A 20,819-nucleotide genomic window follows, 5' to 3' on the forward strand; every position below is an offset into this window, starting at 1 on the left:
GCGGACGACGTTTTGACACCATTTGGACAGAGAAACGATCCAACGTCGGAATCGTTTTAACCCTCTGCAGCCCGAATTTGTTGTTGTGAGTGTAGACAAATTTATTTAACGTGAAACCGACAAATTTCCGGCTCTAAATAGAAATTGACCGTGAATTTACAATTTTTTTTTTTTTTAAATATTACTCCGATATTACTCCGAAAGTTGGGACCCACGACCAGTCTGACGCGCAGTCTACAGTAAATTCTTGATGAGCGTTCGAAGTCTCCTCGGAACGCTGACTTTTTAATGAGGTTTAGTACAGTGATAGAACGTGGAATTCTAAAGCCAATACTATTTGCTTCAGCCTCATATGGTCATTAGTTTATGAAATATTTAATGTTCAATACCGAGGAGCCTTGTAACACTCATCGAGAATATACAAATAAGTATCGATATATCGGTATGTGACTCTAAAGTCACACTTGGGCTGCAGACGGTTTACGTTCGGCAATATTTCGATATTTTTTTTTATCGTGGACCTCCACGCCCGGAGTCTGTTACGAATATTTTTCAATAAATCCTACGTAAAGTTTGGAACAGGGAGGTTGCATCTACCGTGTCGTTTAATCACATGAATTTCTATGAAAATTGTACCGATCATTTTACAGTACACTGTATCACAGCGTTGGAAAATATCGTTCGATTTTTTTCACCATCGTACTCCAGAAACTCTCGCCGAACTCTGATCCATCCCCCTTTTCGTGCTTTTCCGTGGAAGTCGGATTGGCTGGGGATACCACCGAGGTCGTCAGACTCGTGCGCGCGCGCGCGCCTGGCAGGCGAACGACACGAACAAAACGTTATTAAATCGTGGATTCTCGTCACGTTTCGCGATCTAACGAATTAATATGGAAATTTCGAAGCACCTTACGAACGAACGAACGAAGCGGCGTCGACGTGAAATCCCAGAGGCACCCTTGGATCGCCCCCGGGTTTGGACGCGCATATCGAGGGTTGAGGAGATCGAGTCGCATTGGCGTCGCCGTTTCTGATTTTCCGTCTCGCTTCCGGCCCTCTTGGTATTCGTCGTCGTTTCTCCGTTGAATCTTCTTTGTTCCGCGGTAATCGGGAGTGTTCGCCACGCGATAATCGTGGAATACGAGTAGAAACGAGGGGTAGGCGTGGAATCTCGTTGACGAGAATCGTTTCCTCAACGACCAGTCATCTTCCCCTCTTTTGTTGTCTTTTATTTCAATCGACCGTTTGGTCTTCGTGTTCTTCCAAATTTTACGCGGATATGAGTGACTCCGCTTTGACGGATCCGACAGGTTCTCTTTGTGCACGGGCACACAGTGACTACTTGGGTGAGCCAGAAGGGGAGGGGGAATTTCGACGGGCGGCGATGACGTCGTGGAGCGGGCACGGCTACGACCGTACTAAAATGAAACGTATATTTGAGGTTAGGGCGGATCAGGGGTTGAGGTTCACGGGGGCCCCGGCTCGTTTATATGGTGATTCAATGGGGGTGCTTGGCAGAATGTCAAGGGACTCGTAAGGGTGGCACGAGTTTCGCCCCGGAGCTTCGACTTCCCGACGACGAGCTCTCTTTTCCTCCCCGGTTATTCGAGCGAAAATTTTTACCCTCGCGTTTCGTATATGTATATACAGGGTGATACAAAGAAAGGTAATTGCAAATGATGGAAAAAGTCTTAATAATAAACAAAGGTATATGGAAACAATGCATTACCTTATCATCGTTTCTTTTTCTGGTTACAGAAAGATTTTTATTAGTTTTTTTTTTTACACTTATCTTATTGTTTCCGTATGTTACCGATGGCTCTCGAACCGAGTAAGTCGCTCGTTTTAACTGAAACGAAGAATTGTTAATAACTTTAAAAATATTAATTTGTCGAACCATGTTTGTTTATAATTTTTAAAATATTAATTCTTCGACCCACGTCTATCAGAACTTTTTTCATCATTTGGTGAGTGCTATTTACCCCAGAAGTTACGAACCCTTTTCTCTGTATCCCCCTGTATAACCCTCCCACGAATCCTCCCCTATCAAAGGACTTGCCTCTCCCTCTCTCTCTTACCCTCCTCACGATTCTGTTCGTCCACGAAGTATATATATATACACACATTATATTTAACGTTGCCCGCGGTTTTCCGTCAGTATATTCTCGTAACGGAACACGAGCATATATTCCCTTCGAACCGGCACGGTAGAGATTGGTAAAGGGGGTGAGATGGGGTGGAACGGTAACCGTTTATTCGGGTATCCCGTACAACGCGCGTTATCGATATCGCGATCAGGGGGGTGGGGGATAGGGGTAGAAACACCGTGCACACGGTGGTTAGAGGTGAAATCAATTGTTCGACTTCCAAATAGGATTTGACCACCCTTTTGACCAGGGATAAAACGGCGACGCGTTCTCCGCAACTTTTATTCCCGCGGACGAGTAACCTGCGCGCGCGTAGCCGTGATCGGTAAACAGAGAAACGAATCCGATCACACACGGTTCCGTCCTGTTTCCGTTCCGACCTCGATTCGTCGTATACTGGGAATCGATGAGGCACATTCATGACGCATCGTGGTGTTGGTCGAGCATGTGTCGATCTCTCTCGAGCGCAAGCGACAGATGTTGATCTAACTGCGTGTGACAACCCTTTGTAAAAGCTGCAATTTACACGCGGCCACCACGCGACACAAAAGTATCGGGCGACTGGGTGGCGATGAGTGGTTTCCACCGAGCTGTGGAAGGGGGAGAGGGGCGGGGACGTTGGGAAAGTGGACGAACCCCGTGTGTTCAACCGGTGATTGTTCGCGCGCGAACACTTGCACACCGACCATACTTGGAGCAATACAACCACGGTCTAAAGCTGCGTCTTCGCTGTACAAAGGTGAGCTAATTCTTGGGTAATAAGAGCCGCGTATAATACTTATCATACATTTTGGAATCTCCAGAAGCCAGTAAAATTTTTTTAATATTGGGACGTACTATACTGTTGTAGATTATTAATATAAAAGTTTAGGAAGAATGGCAGTGAAATTGAATATAGTTTCGGGAACTGTACAGAGTAGCTTTAGGAAAAGAAACAGAAAGAAAAATGTTATGTAACATCATGTTATATGGCATTTCTTTCTGTTTTTCTAACAAGTTTTATTACTTTGCTATAGAACATGTTATATTATATAGTGTCGACGCAACTTTACGTAACATTTTTCGTGTTATACAGCAAGGTATATATTATCCATTAAGTGCGACGCCATTATTAAATACTGAGACGAGAAATGTTATACAAACTTGTGACGGACTTGTCCAAAGTTACAAAAATATGTTGTACAGCAAGGTTATATAACACTGTTTTGCTGTAATAGTGTAGACGCAGCTTAACGGCCCTATCGGAACTCGAAGTAATCACGGATTTCCCGCGGAACCGTCGTCGCGCTTTCTTTCGTTTTCTTTCCGCGCGGTCGGCTCTTCGATTTCCGACTCGTTATAATTCCCTCGATTTCACGTAGTCCGCGTTCCCCTTTTCTAATTTTCCCTCCGTCGTCGCAGACCTTCCGGCATTGATTTTTCACGGGAACTTGGGCTTCCCGAGACCGAGCCAACCCCTCCGCACCCCATTCCCTCCCTCGAAAGGTTACGAAGAGCCAGGGAGCTTAAGCGGGGAAAAGGTCAATCACGATCCGCTCGTCCAGTTTCGATCTCTCCCCCATCTTGTTTTCTCCTGCTCTTTTCTCGTGTCTTTCTTCGCTACGAGTCACTCGACATTGCGAGACCGCCTTAACGACGATCGTCGGATTATCCTCGTTTTCCCTCCGAATAAAGTTTAAGATCAGACTTCGATATTCGGTTTCGTCTCGAGTGTCTCTCCAGGAAAAAGCTATCTTCGTTCCTGGTAAAGCTACCAATCCACTCTTTTTTTGTGCTTTAACTTTCTAACAGTATTCTATTTTTTATTTTCTTTATTCTCGTTTTAAAATACTTTTATTATTTAGTGAACGTTTAATACTTTAAGCTCGGGTCGGAGCCAACCCCATCTTACCAAATACGACCTTAAAACCCACCTTACCTTCCGAAGTTTAATAGGTTACCGGTCAGTAAAATGTTAACGTTTCTTTGCCCCTTGTTCCACGTTTGCCACCATTTCTCGTATACTTTCTATATTGAGAGCGTTCCATGGCTACCAATTCCATTTTAGTCGTCGACGAACACTCTCTGTCGAGCAACAAGCAGAATCAAAGTGCTATACACGGTCGATAGGGACGATGAACCGATTCAGCTATCACCTAGAACGCTTTTCGTCGACAGGTTAAACGGTGTCGGACAGGTTTCTCGGATGTCACGGCGAGAGACACCCTTTAAAAGTGTGTATATCTTCGTGCGCCAGCATTGAACGGGAGAACCTAGACGCCAGGCGGGTGTAATGCGTGGATATTGCACAAGATTTCACGACGACTCGAGAATCCAACGGTGGAAACCGAGCACACCTGTATTCCCCCTCTGGCTGCGCGCAATCCCGCCCCTTTCGTCGAGTCCCGGAATATTTTCGCCGCTACTACCCGACTTCTTCATTTCCTTCGTGTTCCCCTCGTCTTATTTCTTTTCCATTCGAGCCCCACGATTCCCGTTTAACGTTTAATGGATCTCGGAGGCAGACACCATCCGTGCACTGCACACAGAGTATAACCGAGACCTTCCCCCAGGCGCGGAATTTCGAACAATTTCATTCAGCCTCGGTGGAGAACGGATCCCAGAGATACTCGAAAGTTTTGCCACTCGTCTTCGACCAGAGTGGAGGGAGAACATTCGTAGCAGCTCGATGGAAATGTTCAACTAGGAGAAAAATATCGACCCGGTGGTGAGGGATTGAGAAAATGAGAAACGAGAAAACCTGCGCACGAATTTCTTCAGTAGCATCGTCAGGGATGATTAGTCTTCCTTGGATCACGGGGAGTCGGCTCGTTAACGAGATATTAACGAAAAACCCCGACCAATCAGAACGCGAGTCGGTCGGCCGAGCTTCCGCGCTGGCGTTGGCTACCAATAGCAGCGCGTGACGAACATACCGCGGAAGCTCGGCCAACCGAATCGCTCTGATTGGTCAGAATTTTTCGTTAATATCTCGTTAACGAAGCCTCGGACGAAATTTTTGCTAAGGAAAAACTAGTTCCAAATCACCTAACGAGTGATCCACGTCGAGAACCTACAACACTTTCGTTACACCCTATATATATATATATATATTTTTTTAGAATTCAAGGGGGAGCACTGGGGGCGATGCAGGAATTATTCGAGCGGTTCGAACTACGTGACATCGCGACATTCCCCTTACTTGCTCCCGGTGTGGTCCTCTGCTCTCGTCGGGATTTATATACGCGTCGAAAGGGTGCTCGTTTATCGCGACACGAAAAATCGATAAGGGTCTCTCTCTGTGTGCGAGGACGTGATTCGCGACAGGAGGGGTTGAAAAAAAAAAAGAGCACGATCTCTCCGTTGTGCCGCGTCTGCTGTCCGTTAGAATGTGCTGGTTGTTGCAAGGGATCGTGAAACACCGCGTACGTATCTCCTCGGGTGGCTTAATGCGTCTCGACGTCTCGTTTCGCTTTCTTCCCTGCGATATAAACGACAAAGTTTCCACCTGTTGTTTGTCCGTCTGTTCGAGAAAGATGAACACATGTGTCGTCGTGTTACCTGTTCGCTTCGATGTAATAAAAAGTCTCCTCGAACATGATTGTCTTCTACAGACTCTTTGGCTTGTCCTACACGATTATTGTTAAGCCGTTATCCCGACCCCTGGGGATATGCTTTCGCGTAAAGATGAATTTATAAGGGTCCGAAGCATTTCTCCCTGTTTATAGTATATGAATCATTTCCAATTAGCTTTAACGCATTATTTTCACCGAAAATCTTCGTAGAATAATATTTTTCGCTCTCTGTAATTCTCACACCTGGTCCCCATACTTTCGGTGGTGTGTATGTCGTTAGAGCGTGGTGAAAACAGTTTGGTGAGGAAAAACAGAGTTAGCGGCGTAATCCTTCCCTCTTTACCCCCCGTGGTCGTCGTATCGCGCTGGTGCTTCTCCCTTCGTTCTTCCACGGGATGCAGGAGAGCGTCAATACACAGGGCGATGAGAGGAACGAGGGGTGGATGAGGAGGAGGCTGTACACACGGTATACACGGAGGGTCACACCGGGGACTGTGGCGGGCGGTCTGGATTCAGGCTCTTCCTGTCTTAGTGGTGTGGCGTTACCATGGTAACAGACTGTAAGCCGCTTAACACCACCCCCTACACCCTTTCCGCTCGCTGGAATCCTTGTGCTTCCGACGTCGAGTCAACCCAACCACCCCCCCCCCCATCGTTCCCGTTAGCGAATGTCACCTACCCTCCTCTCGCCACCATCTCGTTCGCGTCCTACGAGCAACGTCCGACGCACGTTTTTACCGCCTCTCCTCTCGTAACAAGGGGATCGAACTCGATCGTTCCTTCTTCGTCGTTGAGAATCGCGGTTTTCCCTATGAAAGGAGATGCATTTATGGTATCGACGGTAACGGGAGACGGATATACTCGAGCAGAAACGCGGTCTTTTCAGGAAGTACAGTAAATTCTCGATGAGTGCTCGAAAACTTCTCGATACCTACAAGAAAAGGACCCTAGGTGTAACGTCGACTTTGTAATGGGGTTTCGCGGAGTGATAGAGCTTGGAATTGATATTGAACACTCGGTGCCGAGTAGCCTTCGAACGCTCATCGATGATTTACTGCACTATTACAGAGGCCTAGTAATACGATAAGATACGATTTCTCTGACGGCCAGGATTTATTTCGAGATCGATTTCTCTCGTAATAATATCTCGACTCTGTTCCTCCAGCGATTATTTGTTCCTCCCAGCGGATTGACGAGGGGTTGGAGAGAGGGAGAGACGGTTGGGGAGACTGGAGAGGAGCGAAGGATAAAAAGAAAGGTTATTAAGACGACGACCATGGGGCGGCGGTGGAGAATGGAACAGGGCAGAGAACCGAGGGAACACGGATGAAAAGAAATCGGGTTCCGAACCTCGAGCGTTTTCAGAGGGAAAAATGGTGATGGGTGAAGATACGACTCTGTGGGAGGGCAGGGGTGTAGGGGGGGGGCATAGACGTTACACTGGAGGGGGGTAATCGCATGTTAGCCTAGAGAGAGAGAGAGACGGAAAGAGAGGAAGCAAAGGTGTGTGCGCGCGCTCTGCTGACGAGGAATTGAATGGAGGGTGAAAACCATCCTCCTCCGGAATCACCGAGCGCAGCGAGCCATCGTGGTGGTATTCTCTCTTTTCTCTATCTGTACCCCTCTTCGTCAGTTATTTTCTCGTTTTAACGGGTCATGCTCAGTCAGAAATTTTCAAAAAATCGATTTTTCACTTTTTACATTTTCTTTAAGTACATCTCGAGAATAGTCTGTAGGCAGTCCGATTAAAAATGACAGAGTTACAGGCGTTAGAAAATGAACATTTTATATAAGTGTAAGCTTGACTTGAAACTTTAAACGCGTTTTTCTCGAAACTACATTTTTCAAATCGGCGATCAATATTTCTTCCATTACATGAATCTTACTGAATTTTTAATTTCAAATTAACCGTTACGAAGTTACAGTGATCACGGCATATCAGTTTTTGTGAAGAGACGATTTTATAATAAAACAATTACCTTTTAAATAAAACAATTACCTTATAATCTAGAAATATATTTTTTTTTATCTTTCATTCGTTATTCGAAACTTTTTACCTAGATAGTGAGTTTGCCCATCTCTGGACTGTCGCGTATGAAAATATCGTCGCGAGCAATTTGTAATTACCCGGATCGTCCGCAGAATGTATTTTTTTTTTTTTCCTCTTCTTTTATTGCCGCGTATCGTCGGGTTATTCCGTTCGCGGGCGGACGGACGGTCCGTGTCAGGATTAAAAACTGGCAATTTATATTCCATCGCGATCGTAGAAAATAATTAATGCCTGTCGGCCGCGCTCGAACGATACGCTATTATCGTCCCCCGGGACTAATGCTTTTCCCCTTGCGGTTATCGTCATCGGGTCGACCAATTATGCATTCTCTTTCAGAAAAACCGAGATCAAAGAGGTCGACGGATATATTCAGCCCAAGAATCGATTCGATTTTTAATGGGGAAAAGACCTCGCCGCGCGCGTTTTATCTGGCGCGTACCAAACGGGCCGAGATAATCGGAGCGTCGTCGTGTTACATGTTGAATAATAATGGTCGCGAGAACAGTTTGACCATCGTGGTTATAGAATCGTCACAGACGTTACGGTTTTCTTTTTTCAACGATTCGGTAATTTAACCAAATCGTAGACCCCGGATTTTATGCATTTGTAGCCTATAGGGCTTTGTGAAATACAATAAAAAACAAAACTTTCATCAGATTCGACGAGTTTTCTATTTTATCTTGAATCCAATAAGATAGTTAAGAGGGAAAATAAATTTCTACGATTGCTCCTGCCTTTAAAAATTATTATTAAAAATCGGCAGTCTACTCGTGTGTATACTTATTTTCTTTGTTTGTACGTGGGAATGCTGCATTTGATTATTACCGATTCGGTCAAAAAACTGTATCGTGTGAACTGATTGTAAAGCTCTGTACATAGTTTAACGGTTAGTCGTTGAGCCGAACGCCGTTAATTATCGTCTCTCAGCCGTACTGATACCTGTCCTCGAAAATTCATGACAAAGTACGAGTGTTATTAGACAAGTTTCATCGAGCAACGATGATGCCGTAGAGGCATGCTGTCTAGAAGCGTATAAATCGATGTAAACTTTCCGGTAACACCGTCCGATTAGCGTAGGCTCTCGAATATCAATTAATCCGTAAAGTAGAAAAGACGCGAAACATTGATTTCCATTCGAGCGTCGGTTAACAGCTGATTAATGCGAGGATTTACCACTTTGCAACGTTGTTGCATATTCAATTCCGCCTCTGCCGTCTGGCGAACGGTATAATTACGTGCACCGTGTGTTGTGTCACGTGTCAGATATTTCCATGTAAAGTCTCGCGAACGGTTTTTCTATCTGGTGACCTTTGATGTCGCGGGAAAGGCTTGCCATGTATCCTCCTGTCACGATTTTTCTTGGCGGATGACGTGTGAGAAGGGATTCAACAGGGATCGAAACATTAAAAAAAAAAAAAAAAAAATTCGCTAAGTACAGTAAATCCTCGAATGTTCGAATGTTTTTGAGCATTGAACATTAAATATTTCATAAACAAATGGCCATATTCGACTGAAACAACGTCTCCTTGTAAGTGCCGAGGCCCCCCTCGAACACTCATCGAGGATTTACCGTATTCGGGATTCTCTGTGTTTGTTTGGTGTGGAGGTGGTAGGAAGGACACACATAAACGACGCCATCTGACTGATCTACGATCTTGTTCCAGGTCTCCAGCCTGCCAGCACCAAAGCGCAACCCACCACGATCAGCAAGTCTCACAGGCCCAGCGCCGGTGTTTTACCTCAGGGTCATACACCTGGCCCCGGTCCAGGCAGCCAACAGACCAGCAGAAGCTTCGCCGCCGCTCTGCGAAACCTGGCCAAACAGGCGGGGCCGGCACCTCAGGAAGAAGAGCCACGCGCCAGCCCCAAAAACCGAGCCCCGCCACCTCTGGTCAGAGGTCCTTCTCCTGCGAAGGTGAGCAATCATTCGTCCCTCGTGTGACCTCTTTAGATGTTTCTCCACGACCGATTTAAACGATTAACTCGTACGATTCTACGCACGAATCGTTGGGGAAGATATCCAAAAAGGAAAGGGTGGGGGGACACTAAAGGTGCAACACTATCCAGGTGCTTGTGGTGTTGATCGTTTCGAGTACTAGTCCAGTTTTTACTGTAGGCTCGCGAATAGGAGGATTGAAGTTGGAACAGTGAAGAAGTAACGATTTGGTCGGTGTATTTGAATTCCAGGAACGGTCCACACACGAGAGAAGACCCGAAGAGATTCCCTCGTTGTACACGACCGCGAGACCCGCGGATACCAGCAAGCACAGCGTGACCGCCGCAGCTTCCGAATTGCTGGCCCGTTCCGGTTTCCAGCCGTACCGGCCCGAGCATCATCCGGCCCATGCTCCGCCGGCGTTCGCCCTGGATCCTGCGGCTTACAGTCCCTATCACCACGGCCTCTACCCGCCGCCACACCTCCAACACGCTTATAGGTTGGTAATTTCATTTCGTATCAACCGGTACACTATGTCACGAAATATCCCGTACATTCCTCTATAACATTTCAATATATACTCATTTGGTCGTTGATACGAAGTTACAAAAGTCAATAAATTTATTTCGTCCGAGAAAATATTCACGTATATACCTAGATCATTTCACACAGATATTCGCATCATCGTACAATTGTCCCGATATTTCTGGACGGTGGTGTGCGACCCGCACCAATTCCGGGACCAATGATTCCGCGTGTGTATGTGAGTCCGTTTCGCCGTGGCTTAACGGGACGCTTTTGTTCTTTGGTGTGCAGATTAGAGGAACAGTTGTATCTGGAACGGTGTGGAATGCTGAGACCGCCGTTATTCCCCGGGCTACCATCGTATCCCCTCTACGGTTTAAGATATAGTCCGGACATGCTGCCGCCCGCATCCATCGGATTAATGCCTCCAGCGATGCACGAACGGTAAGTGGAGAGGAGATGAAGGAAAAGAAGAGGGGAACTGATCGACTCTGTAAAGAGACATAGAAAAAAAAAAAAAAAAGAAAACGTTTCCGCGACTCGTCGTCGATCCCCATATCCTCCCACTCATTCCCTCTAACCACCTTTTCTAAACGACGACACGGTTCTCGTTTCAGGCTGAAACTGGAGGAGGAGCATCGATTAAGGCAAGCACGGGAACAAGCCGCGCTCCGTGAGGAGGAGGAGAGGAGAAGAGCGGCACGATCTTCAGCTCCTGCAGCCCCGGTACCCGCGCCTGCACCTGCATCTGCCGATACTGCAGGTGAGCGAGTCGCTCCACCCCCCACTGCCTTTCATTAAAAAGACAGAGCATCGAGTTCCGAGCGATCGGCCGCGGGGACACTTCTCTGTGCACCCCCGCCAAGCCGACGCTTCTTCTCACCCGCGAAAAATTTTTTTCTTCTCACTCGTCTGTGTTTCTTGCGAGACCATCCCCTAGTTCCTAGATCCATATTCCTTATCCACCCCCGTCTCCGTTCCTTTTCGTCGTCGACTCGTCTTGGTTCAACGTGTTCTGACGATTACCTATTTGTACGCAACACCCCCTTTCCTATTTTCCCCCTTTCGTTCGTTTGTTTCATCAACATTACTTTCTTTCTTTCCTCCCGCAATTATCAATACTTACGTGATTTCGCCCCCACGTTGATTCCTTCCCCCGGAAGAATCATCAATCCTGTCTCTCGTTCCACGATTTTTCACGTTCCAAAAATCGGTGCCAAGCGATCGAACTCACTTTCTCTCTACCAACGACAGGACGTGTCGTCGTTGGTGAACGGCGCGCCACGTTCGAATAATCTGTACTGCGTTCGACGGTTCATCCCCGTGTGGGGTTACGGATGGACCGGCGGGGGCAAGGCGAGGAGAAGTCGTTGTAAAAAAAAAAAAAAAGTATATAACCTGACTGTGAATCGGGATCGACAACAAAAGAACAATACTACGCTTCTAATTTTAAAACTTAGATTATAATCGAAGTTGTGGTCGTATATATATTGATATATATATATACACATATATATGTATAGTTAATCGGTTTATTACGAAGGGTAGGATCCGATATTTTCTAGCCAAGCGCACACATTTCGACGATCGAATCAAGTCTCCGCGTGAGTAACGTTACCACCTTAGGATTTCGTTTCGAGAACTTTCGGTGTTATACAATGTGTTGTAGATGCGCGGTACCGTTTTGGCCATACGATCCGTGTCCGTTCGCAAACGACCCTCGAGAAAACCGATCTCGAGGACATCTCTCGGTTTTTTGCGTTCGAGAGGCTGAGATATTAAATAAAAGTGAAACGGAAAGTGAATACAACCGCGCCTGTTTTGTCCTAGGTTTTTAGGTTAGGATCGATCGAAACCACAAGTTGGACAAATAAAAACAATAATGCAGTTCACCTGTCCGAGGCCCGATTTAGCTAATGATTTTGTTTAACCTCCCTCAGACCGAAGTCAGACTTATCGACAGCCGTGTCCTGCGACTGTGTCGAAGGAGTAAGTCGGCCTTCGGTCGGCCCGCCAGTTTGTTTCTCTGTCGCGTTCCGAGGAGAGAAACAAACGAGGTTCCAACTGAAACACCGTTTCTGTAACCGGTTGGAATCGCACACCTCTCATTCATGTACAATGACAACAAAATGTTCGTTACGTAGTTAAAAGTCGTTTTTTTTGTTTTTGTAGCTAGTATTCTTAACGTGTCCTTAACCGGCGAAACTTCAACATAAGAGTGCACACAGCTTGTACGAAGAAAACGAAGAAGAAAAAAGAAAATACGAATACTTATTTTTCTCGTTGTTAATGATCGAATTACGATTACTTGTTCGAAGGTCGGCGTCCCGTCGTCGTTACCATGGTGAAAACGTTGTTTTTTTTTTTTCCGTTCTGTCCCTCTTTCTCTCTGCGAACCGTTTAAGCGTACATACCGACAAATGATTTTACTTTTCTATTATTAAATTCGCAACTTTGTATTCGTGTATGTACGATACGTTAACCGCGAACGTGAAAATAGTTTAACGCGATAATCGGTGGTCGTCAGTCAGACTCTCTGAATCAGTCGGTGCACATAATCTTCTTTGTTTCGCTTTTTTTTTTTTTTTTTTTGGTCTGTACTAATTAGTGGCACAATGATTATAGTCGATGAAGAAAATTTCGTATCGCTTTCGAACGAGCATTATTCGCCCCTTGGTTTGAAATTTCTCGCCGCGAGCAGCCGTGTAAATTTGGATCCGGATTACGGGAAACGTGTTTCTCGCCATCGATTTCCCATCGGAACCAGTGCACTCTTGCGTTAGTTCCCGCAACTGTTTTAGAAATTTTGCAATTTACAACACACTGAATGTCGTATTATATTTCTCTTTAATTGTAGTGAAGGTATCTCTCGTCCCATTTGTTGACTGAATCCACCGATGTATATAACTTTGTCAAACATGTTCTTTTATCAAAATTATACCGTTTTTATATAATTTATTATGTAAACATGTATATTTGGACTATAATTGAAAATAAACATTGCAAAAAAAAAAAAAAACAAACAAACGTGATCAAAATTCTGATTGTACTTGGAATTCTTGACCCTCGATTCACTTTTTCTGAAACAGTTTTGGGGAAGATTCGGTGATCTCTAGCGGAGATACTTGTAGACGCTCGTAAAGCCTGCCCTAGTTTATCGCGTACGCCGTATCGCGATAATTCACACGAATGTTCTTTCCGTGCATCCTGAGGATAGCTAGCGACAAAATTCATTTGTTTCTCGGTCCGTGCGTTATCCAATATGACTTTCAATAACGACACGCTTATTGTATACGGATTATCACACGATTCAGGTAAGTTTTCAAGTAGACGAGAACGTGTTCTTCTCGTTCTCACGAATGATGATTGCGATGTTTCGCGGGTGTTCCGTTTCGATTGTTTTAGAGAAAAAGCCGAATATTCAGACACGCGGAATGGCCTGCGTAAGAATACCGTTCGATTCGTACAAACGATCCCGTCGGGACTGCCCTCGAACGACACACCCCCGATCGATCGTCGTTTCGCTCGAAAAAAATGGTTGCAGCGGTACGAGACGCTCGCCATAGACCGATTCAAGAAACCTAACTAAACGCTTCTCCTCGCGCATGTATCGTAACCGAATGCTCGAATTGCGACGCGAGGTAACTTAGAACCTAGATCAAAGTACAGACTATAGAGAATACATATATATAATATATATATATATATATAGTTCTTGTTCGTAATTCCTCTATCGAATAAGTACCGTTAGCAGTAGGTCAGAGGAAGATTACCAAGCATTGTGTTCGGGATTTGTTCCAGCTAGGAAGCCGACCATAGCGGCTCAGATGCACAGCGACCGGGAGCGTGAACGGGAGAACAGGGATCGTCCGAGTGGAGGCGGTAGCGGTGGCACTGGCAATAACAACACCATCAACAACAACACCACCACCGCCGCCAGCAGCAACAACAGCAATAACAACAACAACAACAACAGCTGCAACAGTGGGAACGGTAACGTTGGATCGGTCGGCAACAATCATCATCAGTCCAGAAAGGAAGAGCAATCGTCTGCTCCAGCCCCACCACCAACGGCACAACCGCAAACATCCGATCCATCTGTCACACCAAACATTTACCACTCTCGTCTGCCAGGCTTTCCGAATCCACCGGCTCCGATTGGACCTCCGCCCTCCTTGGGCACGGCCTCTATCTGTTCCGTCAGTTCTGCGGCGATGCCGCCTCCTTTAACCTCCACTTTACCCCCTCTAAACCTTGGACCTCCGCCAGCTATAAGTTCCTCGCCTATCGGTCCACCGCCTATACCCTCTATAGCCTCTATGTCATCCTTAACGCCGGCCGTAATAGGGCCGCCTCCGCCACCTCCACCCTTAAGTATGCCTCTGGCGCCTATCATTTCTATACCCTCTCTCCATTTACCCCCAGTACCCTCGACTACCATTCATTCTAGTCAGCATACAGCTACGATAATGAGCAGCGCGACAACTACCGTTACAACCTCTATATACCATCAGCAACAACAACCACAGCAGCAGCAGCAGCAGCAGCAGCAGCAGCAACAACAACAACACCAGCAAGCACAAGCACCGTTGCCACTGTCGCAACAGCATCAACAACGTAACGGCGGCGGTGGCTCGAATGGTACAACTATGACCAATTCTTTATCGAACAGCGGCACAATAACCACCCACGCTACATACACATTGGCAACACCGAACATCGTACCATCGACCATCGGAACCAACGTCAACCATATATCTCTGACCCATAAATCACCGCCACTGTCACACGGTGTCCATACACCGAGAAACAAGGATGCGTCCACGATCGTGACGAGCACGACGACGACGACGACCAGCCCCTCGACCACGACCACAACCATGACCACCGTTGTCGCAGCTAGCACAAGGTCGGCGACCCCGCAACCGATGTTCGTCCGTCCGTTCGAGGATTCTTTTCGTTCCTCGTCGAAGCCTCAACAGAGACCGATCGTGAATGCCCACAATCACAGTATAACGAATCAACTCGTCCATCCAGAGTCCTCTATAAAGTCGTCCGTAACAACGACGACCACCGCAACGACCACCACAACAACGACGACGACGTCGCAAACGATCGTTGGTCAGATAGTGCCTGACAATTGTATCGTGGACACCGGGAAGAACGTGAATCTTCAGCAATCGCTGTCACAGCCGATCCCATATCCGCCGCAGCAGTTCCATCATCCGCATATACCTGTTGCTCATGTACCTGGTCTGTATAAACCTGCGCACTTCTCGTCGACGCCACCGCTTCAGCATCATCCGCAAAGCAAAATCAACGTTCCAACGTTAACCAGCAGCGGTGGCGGTACGAACGTTACCAGTTCGAATTGTACGAAACAGCAGAGCCCTCACCATCATGCCAGCGATCAAACGACGACGGTTGCGGCCCCACGATCCGATAATACCGCGTTAAACGCGGTGAATTGCGTTTCCAGCGAGAAAACAGCCGGAAACGTAAATTACAACGGTAACAGTCTAGTCCCCGGGAATGCGAACAAGATTTCGAATCACGTGAATTCGCATCCGAAAAATACCGGGGACACGAACGTGACCAAGGACGGTAAATTGAATTCGTCTAACGAAAAGATCGAGAATCACGCGAAGCAGCCAACAACAGCAACAACGGCGAGCCAACAACAAAATCATGTAGGGAAGAATTCGATTTCAGAGAAATCGTTATCTCAACACTCGCCGTACGACCAAGCCAAGGGCCCGGCCATCTTTCAGCCTCTGAACTTCAATCTCACCGAGAAAGATGGCAAGCCCGAGATATTAGATTCTAAGATGCAGACCGAACAGAATAACGTTTTGTCCACATTATCGTTTCAGCCGAGTTTTAAGTTCAGTATAAACGACATCGCCCCGCAGAAGCCTATAGACACCACTCAGCTGATGCAGAGCATCAAGTCGGAGGAAGTTTTGCGTACCTGTCAGAACGTATCGAACGTTCTGCTGCAGATACCGAAATACCAGGAGAAACTGTTGAATTTCTCGAACGAGCTGAAAACCGCCGCATTTTGTTTCACCGACAAGTGCAATAATTTGACTGAGATTTCCGTGAAGTGCGAACCGGCGGTGTTGAACGTGCCTGACCCGAGCAAGGCTCTAGTCAAACAGGACGCAACGAACGACAGGTCGTCGTTTCTAGTACCTGAGAACCCGAAAGAGCTGACCTCCACCTTGGATCTGGCCGAGAGAAGAAGGAAACGAAAACGGGAGAAGAACGTCGGTCTCGTGTGCAGTTCCGATTCGGAGGGCGAGGATGATATCAAGGACATGGATCTGTGGATCACCAAAGGTCCACCGGCCAAGTTACAGTATTCCGAGAAGAAATTGGCCTTTCTGGCGATGTTTGGCTTGACCACACTAAGCGTGCGAAACGGTAAGAATTCTTGTTCCCATTAAAAACACGTACGCTCGATTCGTGGGAATTTCCGTTTAATGTGCTCGGTATTGGTTTTGTATACCGCAGAGATAGAACTATGCAAGGTGGAGAAGAGGTATCGATTGAATCCTGATCCACCGGAAGTACCTCTGGAAACGGAACAAAACGTCGAATCTATATTACCGGTACCGCGCGAACATCCGGACGTGTTACTTCACGCGCCAGACTTTGAGCCGAAAGTCGGCTTCCTCAGGACCATAGGACTCGATTTGATGCCGCCTAACAGAAGAGACGGTAAGTAATAATTTTTGTTTTAAGTGAACGAATCCTCGAATGAATTTTTAATTACAGAGGCAGAGGTAGCGTGGCAGTACGTTCTTCAGGACCGTAAAAAACGGAAGAGCACGAATTCCGTGACCGCTTACTGCGAGAAAATCGCGAAGGCTTATTCGAATAATCCGCCTACGTTACCAAAACCGCCGCAGAAGATGCGGTTATTGGACAGAGTGAAAGTGAAGCACGTTCCTGAACGGCCACCCCCTCTACCGCCTTTGGTTCCGAACATAATCCCGATGTGTTATCCTGCATTGCCTATGCCCGGTGAAAATGGCGTGAAACAACACTGCAAGGTCGTGGACATGAAAATCGTGGATGAGAACGCTGACGAAGGTATCGGCGGGAAGAAGGAACAACGAGCCAAGTGGACCGGACTCGAGGACATCCTGATCGGGTACAGAGAGTATTCCAGAGGTAACCAATCGCGTTTCGCGGTCTTTCTGACCGTATCTGGTATGCACCGTCGAGAAGTGGTCGTTTTTCTTTACAGAGTTTTGTCCCGTTTCGTGTTTCAGAGAAAGCATTGGAGAAGAAAATCTTGACGTGCGAGACATCGAGATTGGTGGCGCAATCGAACAACTTGCGTTCCGAAACGATTCAGCTGGAACGAAGGATATACGAACTTTTGTCCGCCAGAACGGCTCTTGACTCGGAGAGGCGCGTGCTCAGCGAGAAAATTGAAAGGATCAACGCACTTGTTAGGAACCTTAGGTAGCAACGCGTAACGCACAACACGGAAACTCATTCATCTGTGATATTATCAAAGGGTTAAGGGTCGTTAGCACAACAGGTACCAATTTGCGAGGGAATAAACTCTTCTTTTCTTTTCTTTCCATTTCATCGACCAAACGTACAACAGCCTTTCGTAATTGTTTTTGCGACTAGACATATATACTCGTTACGCGGCGAAACACCAAGAGACATACAGCAATTTAACAGCAATCGTAAGTGACGACCAAAGAGTGTCACCGGGAACGAAAAACTCGTCTTCTTATTGTCGTGGAAACCGGAACTATTTAAAAAATCGTTGTATCGGGGCAAAGCCATATCAGCAGTATGAGAACACGTGTAAGATTGATTGTACAAACAAAGAAACAAACAAACAAAACAAAAACAAACAAATTATACTAAATATATGTATACACTTCTTAGTTGTCTACAGAAGTGGCTAATAAAGATTTTATAGTTTCAACTAACGGCTCTTAGACCCTCAACTATAAATAATTGTAATTTGTATCATAATATTTTAATGAAAAATAGACAAATCGTGTAACTTATTTTATTCAGCGTAATGTGGACTTTGTGTCAGGTAAACTTGGAACACTGATACGTCGCAATTTGTATATGAGTCGAACATTAATATTAACCGATACGAAAGAGAGGGACGAAAGATCAACATTTACCGAATCGGTTCAGTGATAATCGAAAAGTTACATACGATGTATAGACTGTGACTTTTTCTTTCCTGTTTTGTTTTTTTTTTTTTTCTGTTCTCTGTTTAATTTTGCGTCATAAACGATGGTGTAGACGCGAGCTCTGTGTCGATGCAAATTTCGAAGTACATTTTACAACGCACCACAGGCTGCGCGATCACGATCAATCGGGATATGAGAAGAAATGAATCGAAACTGTAGAACTAGAACGATTATTTTTAACTTAAAGAATATTTCGAGATAGAGATAACTCTAGTCTACGGACATTCGTAGAATACGGGGAAACTCACACATCTGATTCCGCGAGATCAGACAGGTGATCGATCCTTCCTTTCGATGTCCACTGTTCAGAATAATGAACGCAAAGGCCAGTGAATACAAGAAAAAATTAATGTAACAACAGCAGTGAGGTACTTATACAGTATAGGTAAAGCGACTTAATTTAATGAAAAACGTGAGACATCGCGCGAGCACATTCCACGTGAAAATATGCTTGTTATCGACCTCCAACATTCCACTTGATCGAACCGTAATCGAATCGCAAAAAAAGAAGAAAAAAAAAACAATTGAATGCGAATGAAATTCGATTTGTTGAAACATTTTGTTTTCTTACATTCAACTGAATCAGCGCTACGCTAAGTATTGGTATCCTTGTACTTGTATCTCACTCTGCTCTCTGAGTGCATTCTTCGATAATTATAATACGTCATAACATCTCCAATATGTATAATAGGAAAACCATTTATAATTTCACCGTTTTGTTCATTGAGTGCCTAACGTTATCCTACATTTGTAAATACCATTATTTTTATGTATTGTATAACAAAAAGGGACCGGAGAGTATTTGTCGGTCTCAATCTGGCCAAAATGAGAGCCTAGGAGTAAATTGTTGAAAATATGAATTTTCTCTGAACGCATTTATTCCTATCCTATCCTCCTCCGTATGCGTCCATGAGAATTATCCTGCAGTGACCAGAAAATTTCTATCAGAGTACCGGACATTTATACCAGCATTAAAGTATTGCAATTCTTAAGAAATAACAGAACTGAAATAATAATAACATGTTTGCGTTGCTTTTGATCGTTAATTTCATTAAACGTTACAATATTTTACGCTACTCCGCTCTCTAGAATTTTACTCGTTTTCTTCAGAATCTACAGGACGGCAGATTCGCAGCCACTGGTCCCCGGTGTTACTCTTGATTTGAGAATATATCGGACCTGTCTTCAAAATGGTACGAAGTCAAACAAAATTTGTGAGATTGTTCTTTTAATCTTCCTGATGTGCTGCAAAAATTTGTACACGAATCCATTAAACGGTTGTTTATCCACTGATTGAGTTACATCAATTTTAATGTTCTCTGATTTTGTAAGAGGAGACTAAATTTAGTTGTATTTGGCGCAGAATTTGAATTTGAAAAAGCGCGGGGAAACTGCGAATTTGACAAATTATGTACAAAATTATAGACGTATTGCCCTCACTCTACTGCCAACCTCACACACGGAGTCTCTTGCGCGTGCCCCGGGGGTTCTATGACCCCACGCTCCTGCAACACGGGTCTCAGGCGCCACCTGCGGGGGTTCTGTGACCCCACGTTCTCACCACACGGAGTCCCTGGCGCCACCCGTGGGGCTCCATGACCCCACTCCCTCGTCGGGGGGGGGGGCCCGTGACGCCGACACCGGGGGTTCTATAACCCCACCGTCTCGTCACACGAGTCCCTGACGCCACCACCGGGGGTTCTATGACCCCACGATTTCACCACACGGGGTCTCTGGCTTACTGCAGAAACTAACTACTGCCTACGTCTTTTAAACTTGGGCTGTAGTAGTATCTGCAGAAACTGCCATGGGTGCTGGGGTTATTATCTAATTTCTTCACGGGAACATGCACAAGCGTCAGTCCCAATTCGACAGTTGCACGAGCAACATTCGACCGAGCTCGCGAGTTGTACGACCAACAGCGATAAAGGATCACGTTTCAAATGGTTACTGACGCAAGCCATTTCAGTACCGTTCATTGTCCCGTAATCCACATGCAATAACAACAGATCGAATCCGGCAAAGGACTACTGCAAATTATTACACACGTCTATCGTATACCACCGGTAATCAAAATTTCGGTGACAAACTTATGAAACCTTTATGAAGTTTTGAAGACTGCACGGAAGACTTGCAAGTGACAGAGGAGGGAATTATTTGCGGCATATATTGATTATTGATATTGAATATTTGATACTATTCGAATCAATTGCTCCCTTGCGACTACATCATGCTATCCGCGTTCGGCGCAATGCGCTAATACGGAGGCCAACGAAATATCACTGTAACACTTAAAAAAGTGTTAAAGTTCCATTTATGTCATTGTCCTGTGAAAATATTCATACTTCCATTAGCATTCATATTCCA

The 20,819-nt window shown here is 45.7% G+C and overlaps 1 protein-coding gene across 1 annotated transcript in view; it reads left to right on the forward strand.

Moving 5' to 3' along the window:
• LOC107187287 overlaps positions 1–18,071 on the forward strand; it is a 65,877-nt gene extending 47,806 nt beyond the window's left edge. The window contains exons 8-15 of the mRNA XM_015575349.1: positions 9,416–9,666; positions 9,939–10,186; positions 10,504–10,656; positions 10,830–10,975; positions 14,014–16,638; positions 16,729–16,935; positions 16,993–17,391; positions 17,493–18,071. Coding sequence (XP_015430835.1) covers positions 9,416–9,666; positions 9,939–10,186; positions 10,504–10,656; positions 10,830–10,975; positions 14,014–16,638; positions 16,729–16,935; positions 16,993–17,391; positions 17,493–17,692 — 4,229 coding nt within the window. The 3' untranslated portion in view covers positions 17,693–18,071. The remainder of the gene's footprint in view (positions 1–9,415; positions 9,667–9,938; positions 10,187–10,503; positions 10,657–10,829; positions 10,976–14,013; positions 16,639–16,728; positions 16,936–16,992; positions 17,392–17,492) is intronic.
• Positions 18,072–20,819: the final 2,748 nt, after the last annotated feature.

Source organism: Dufourea novaeangliae, unplaced genomic scaffold (assembly GCF_001272555.1).
Source record: "Dufourea novaeangliae isolate 0120121106 unplaced genomic scaffold, ASM127255v1 scaffold99, whole genome shotgun sequence".
Lineage (NCBI taxonomy): Eukaryota > Metazoa > Arthropoda > Insecta > Hymenoptera > Halictidae > Dufourea > Dufourea novaeangliae.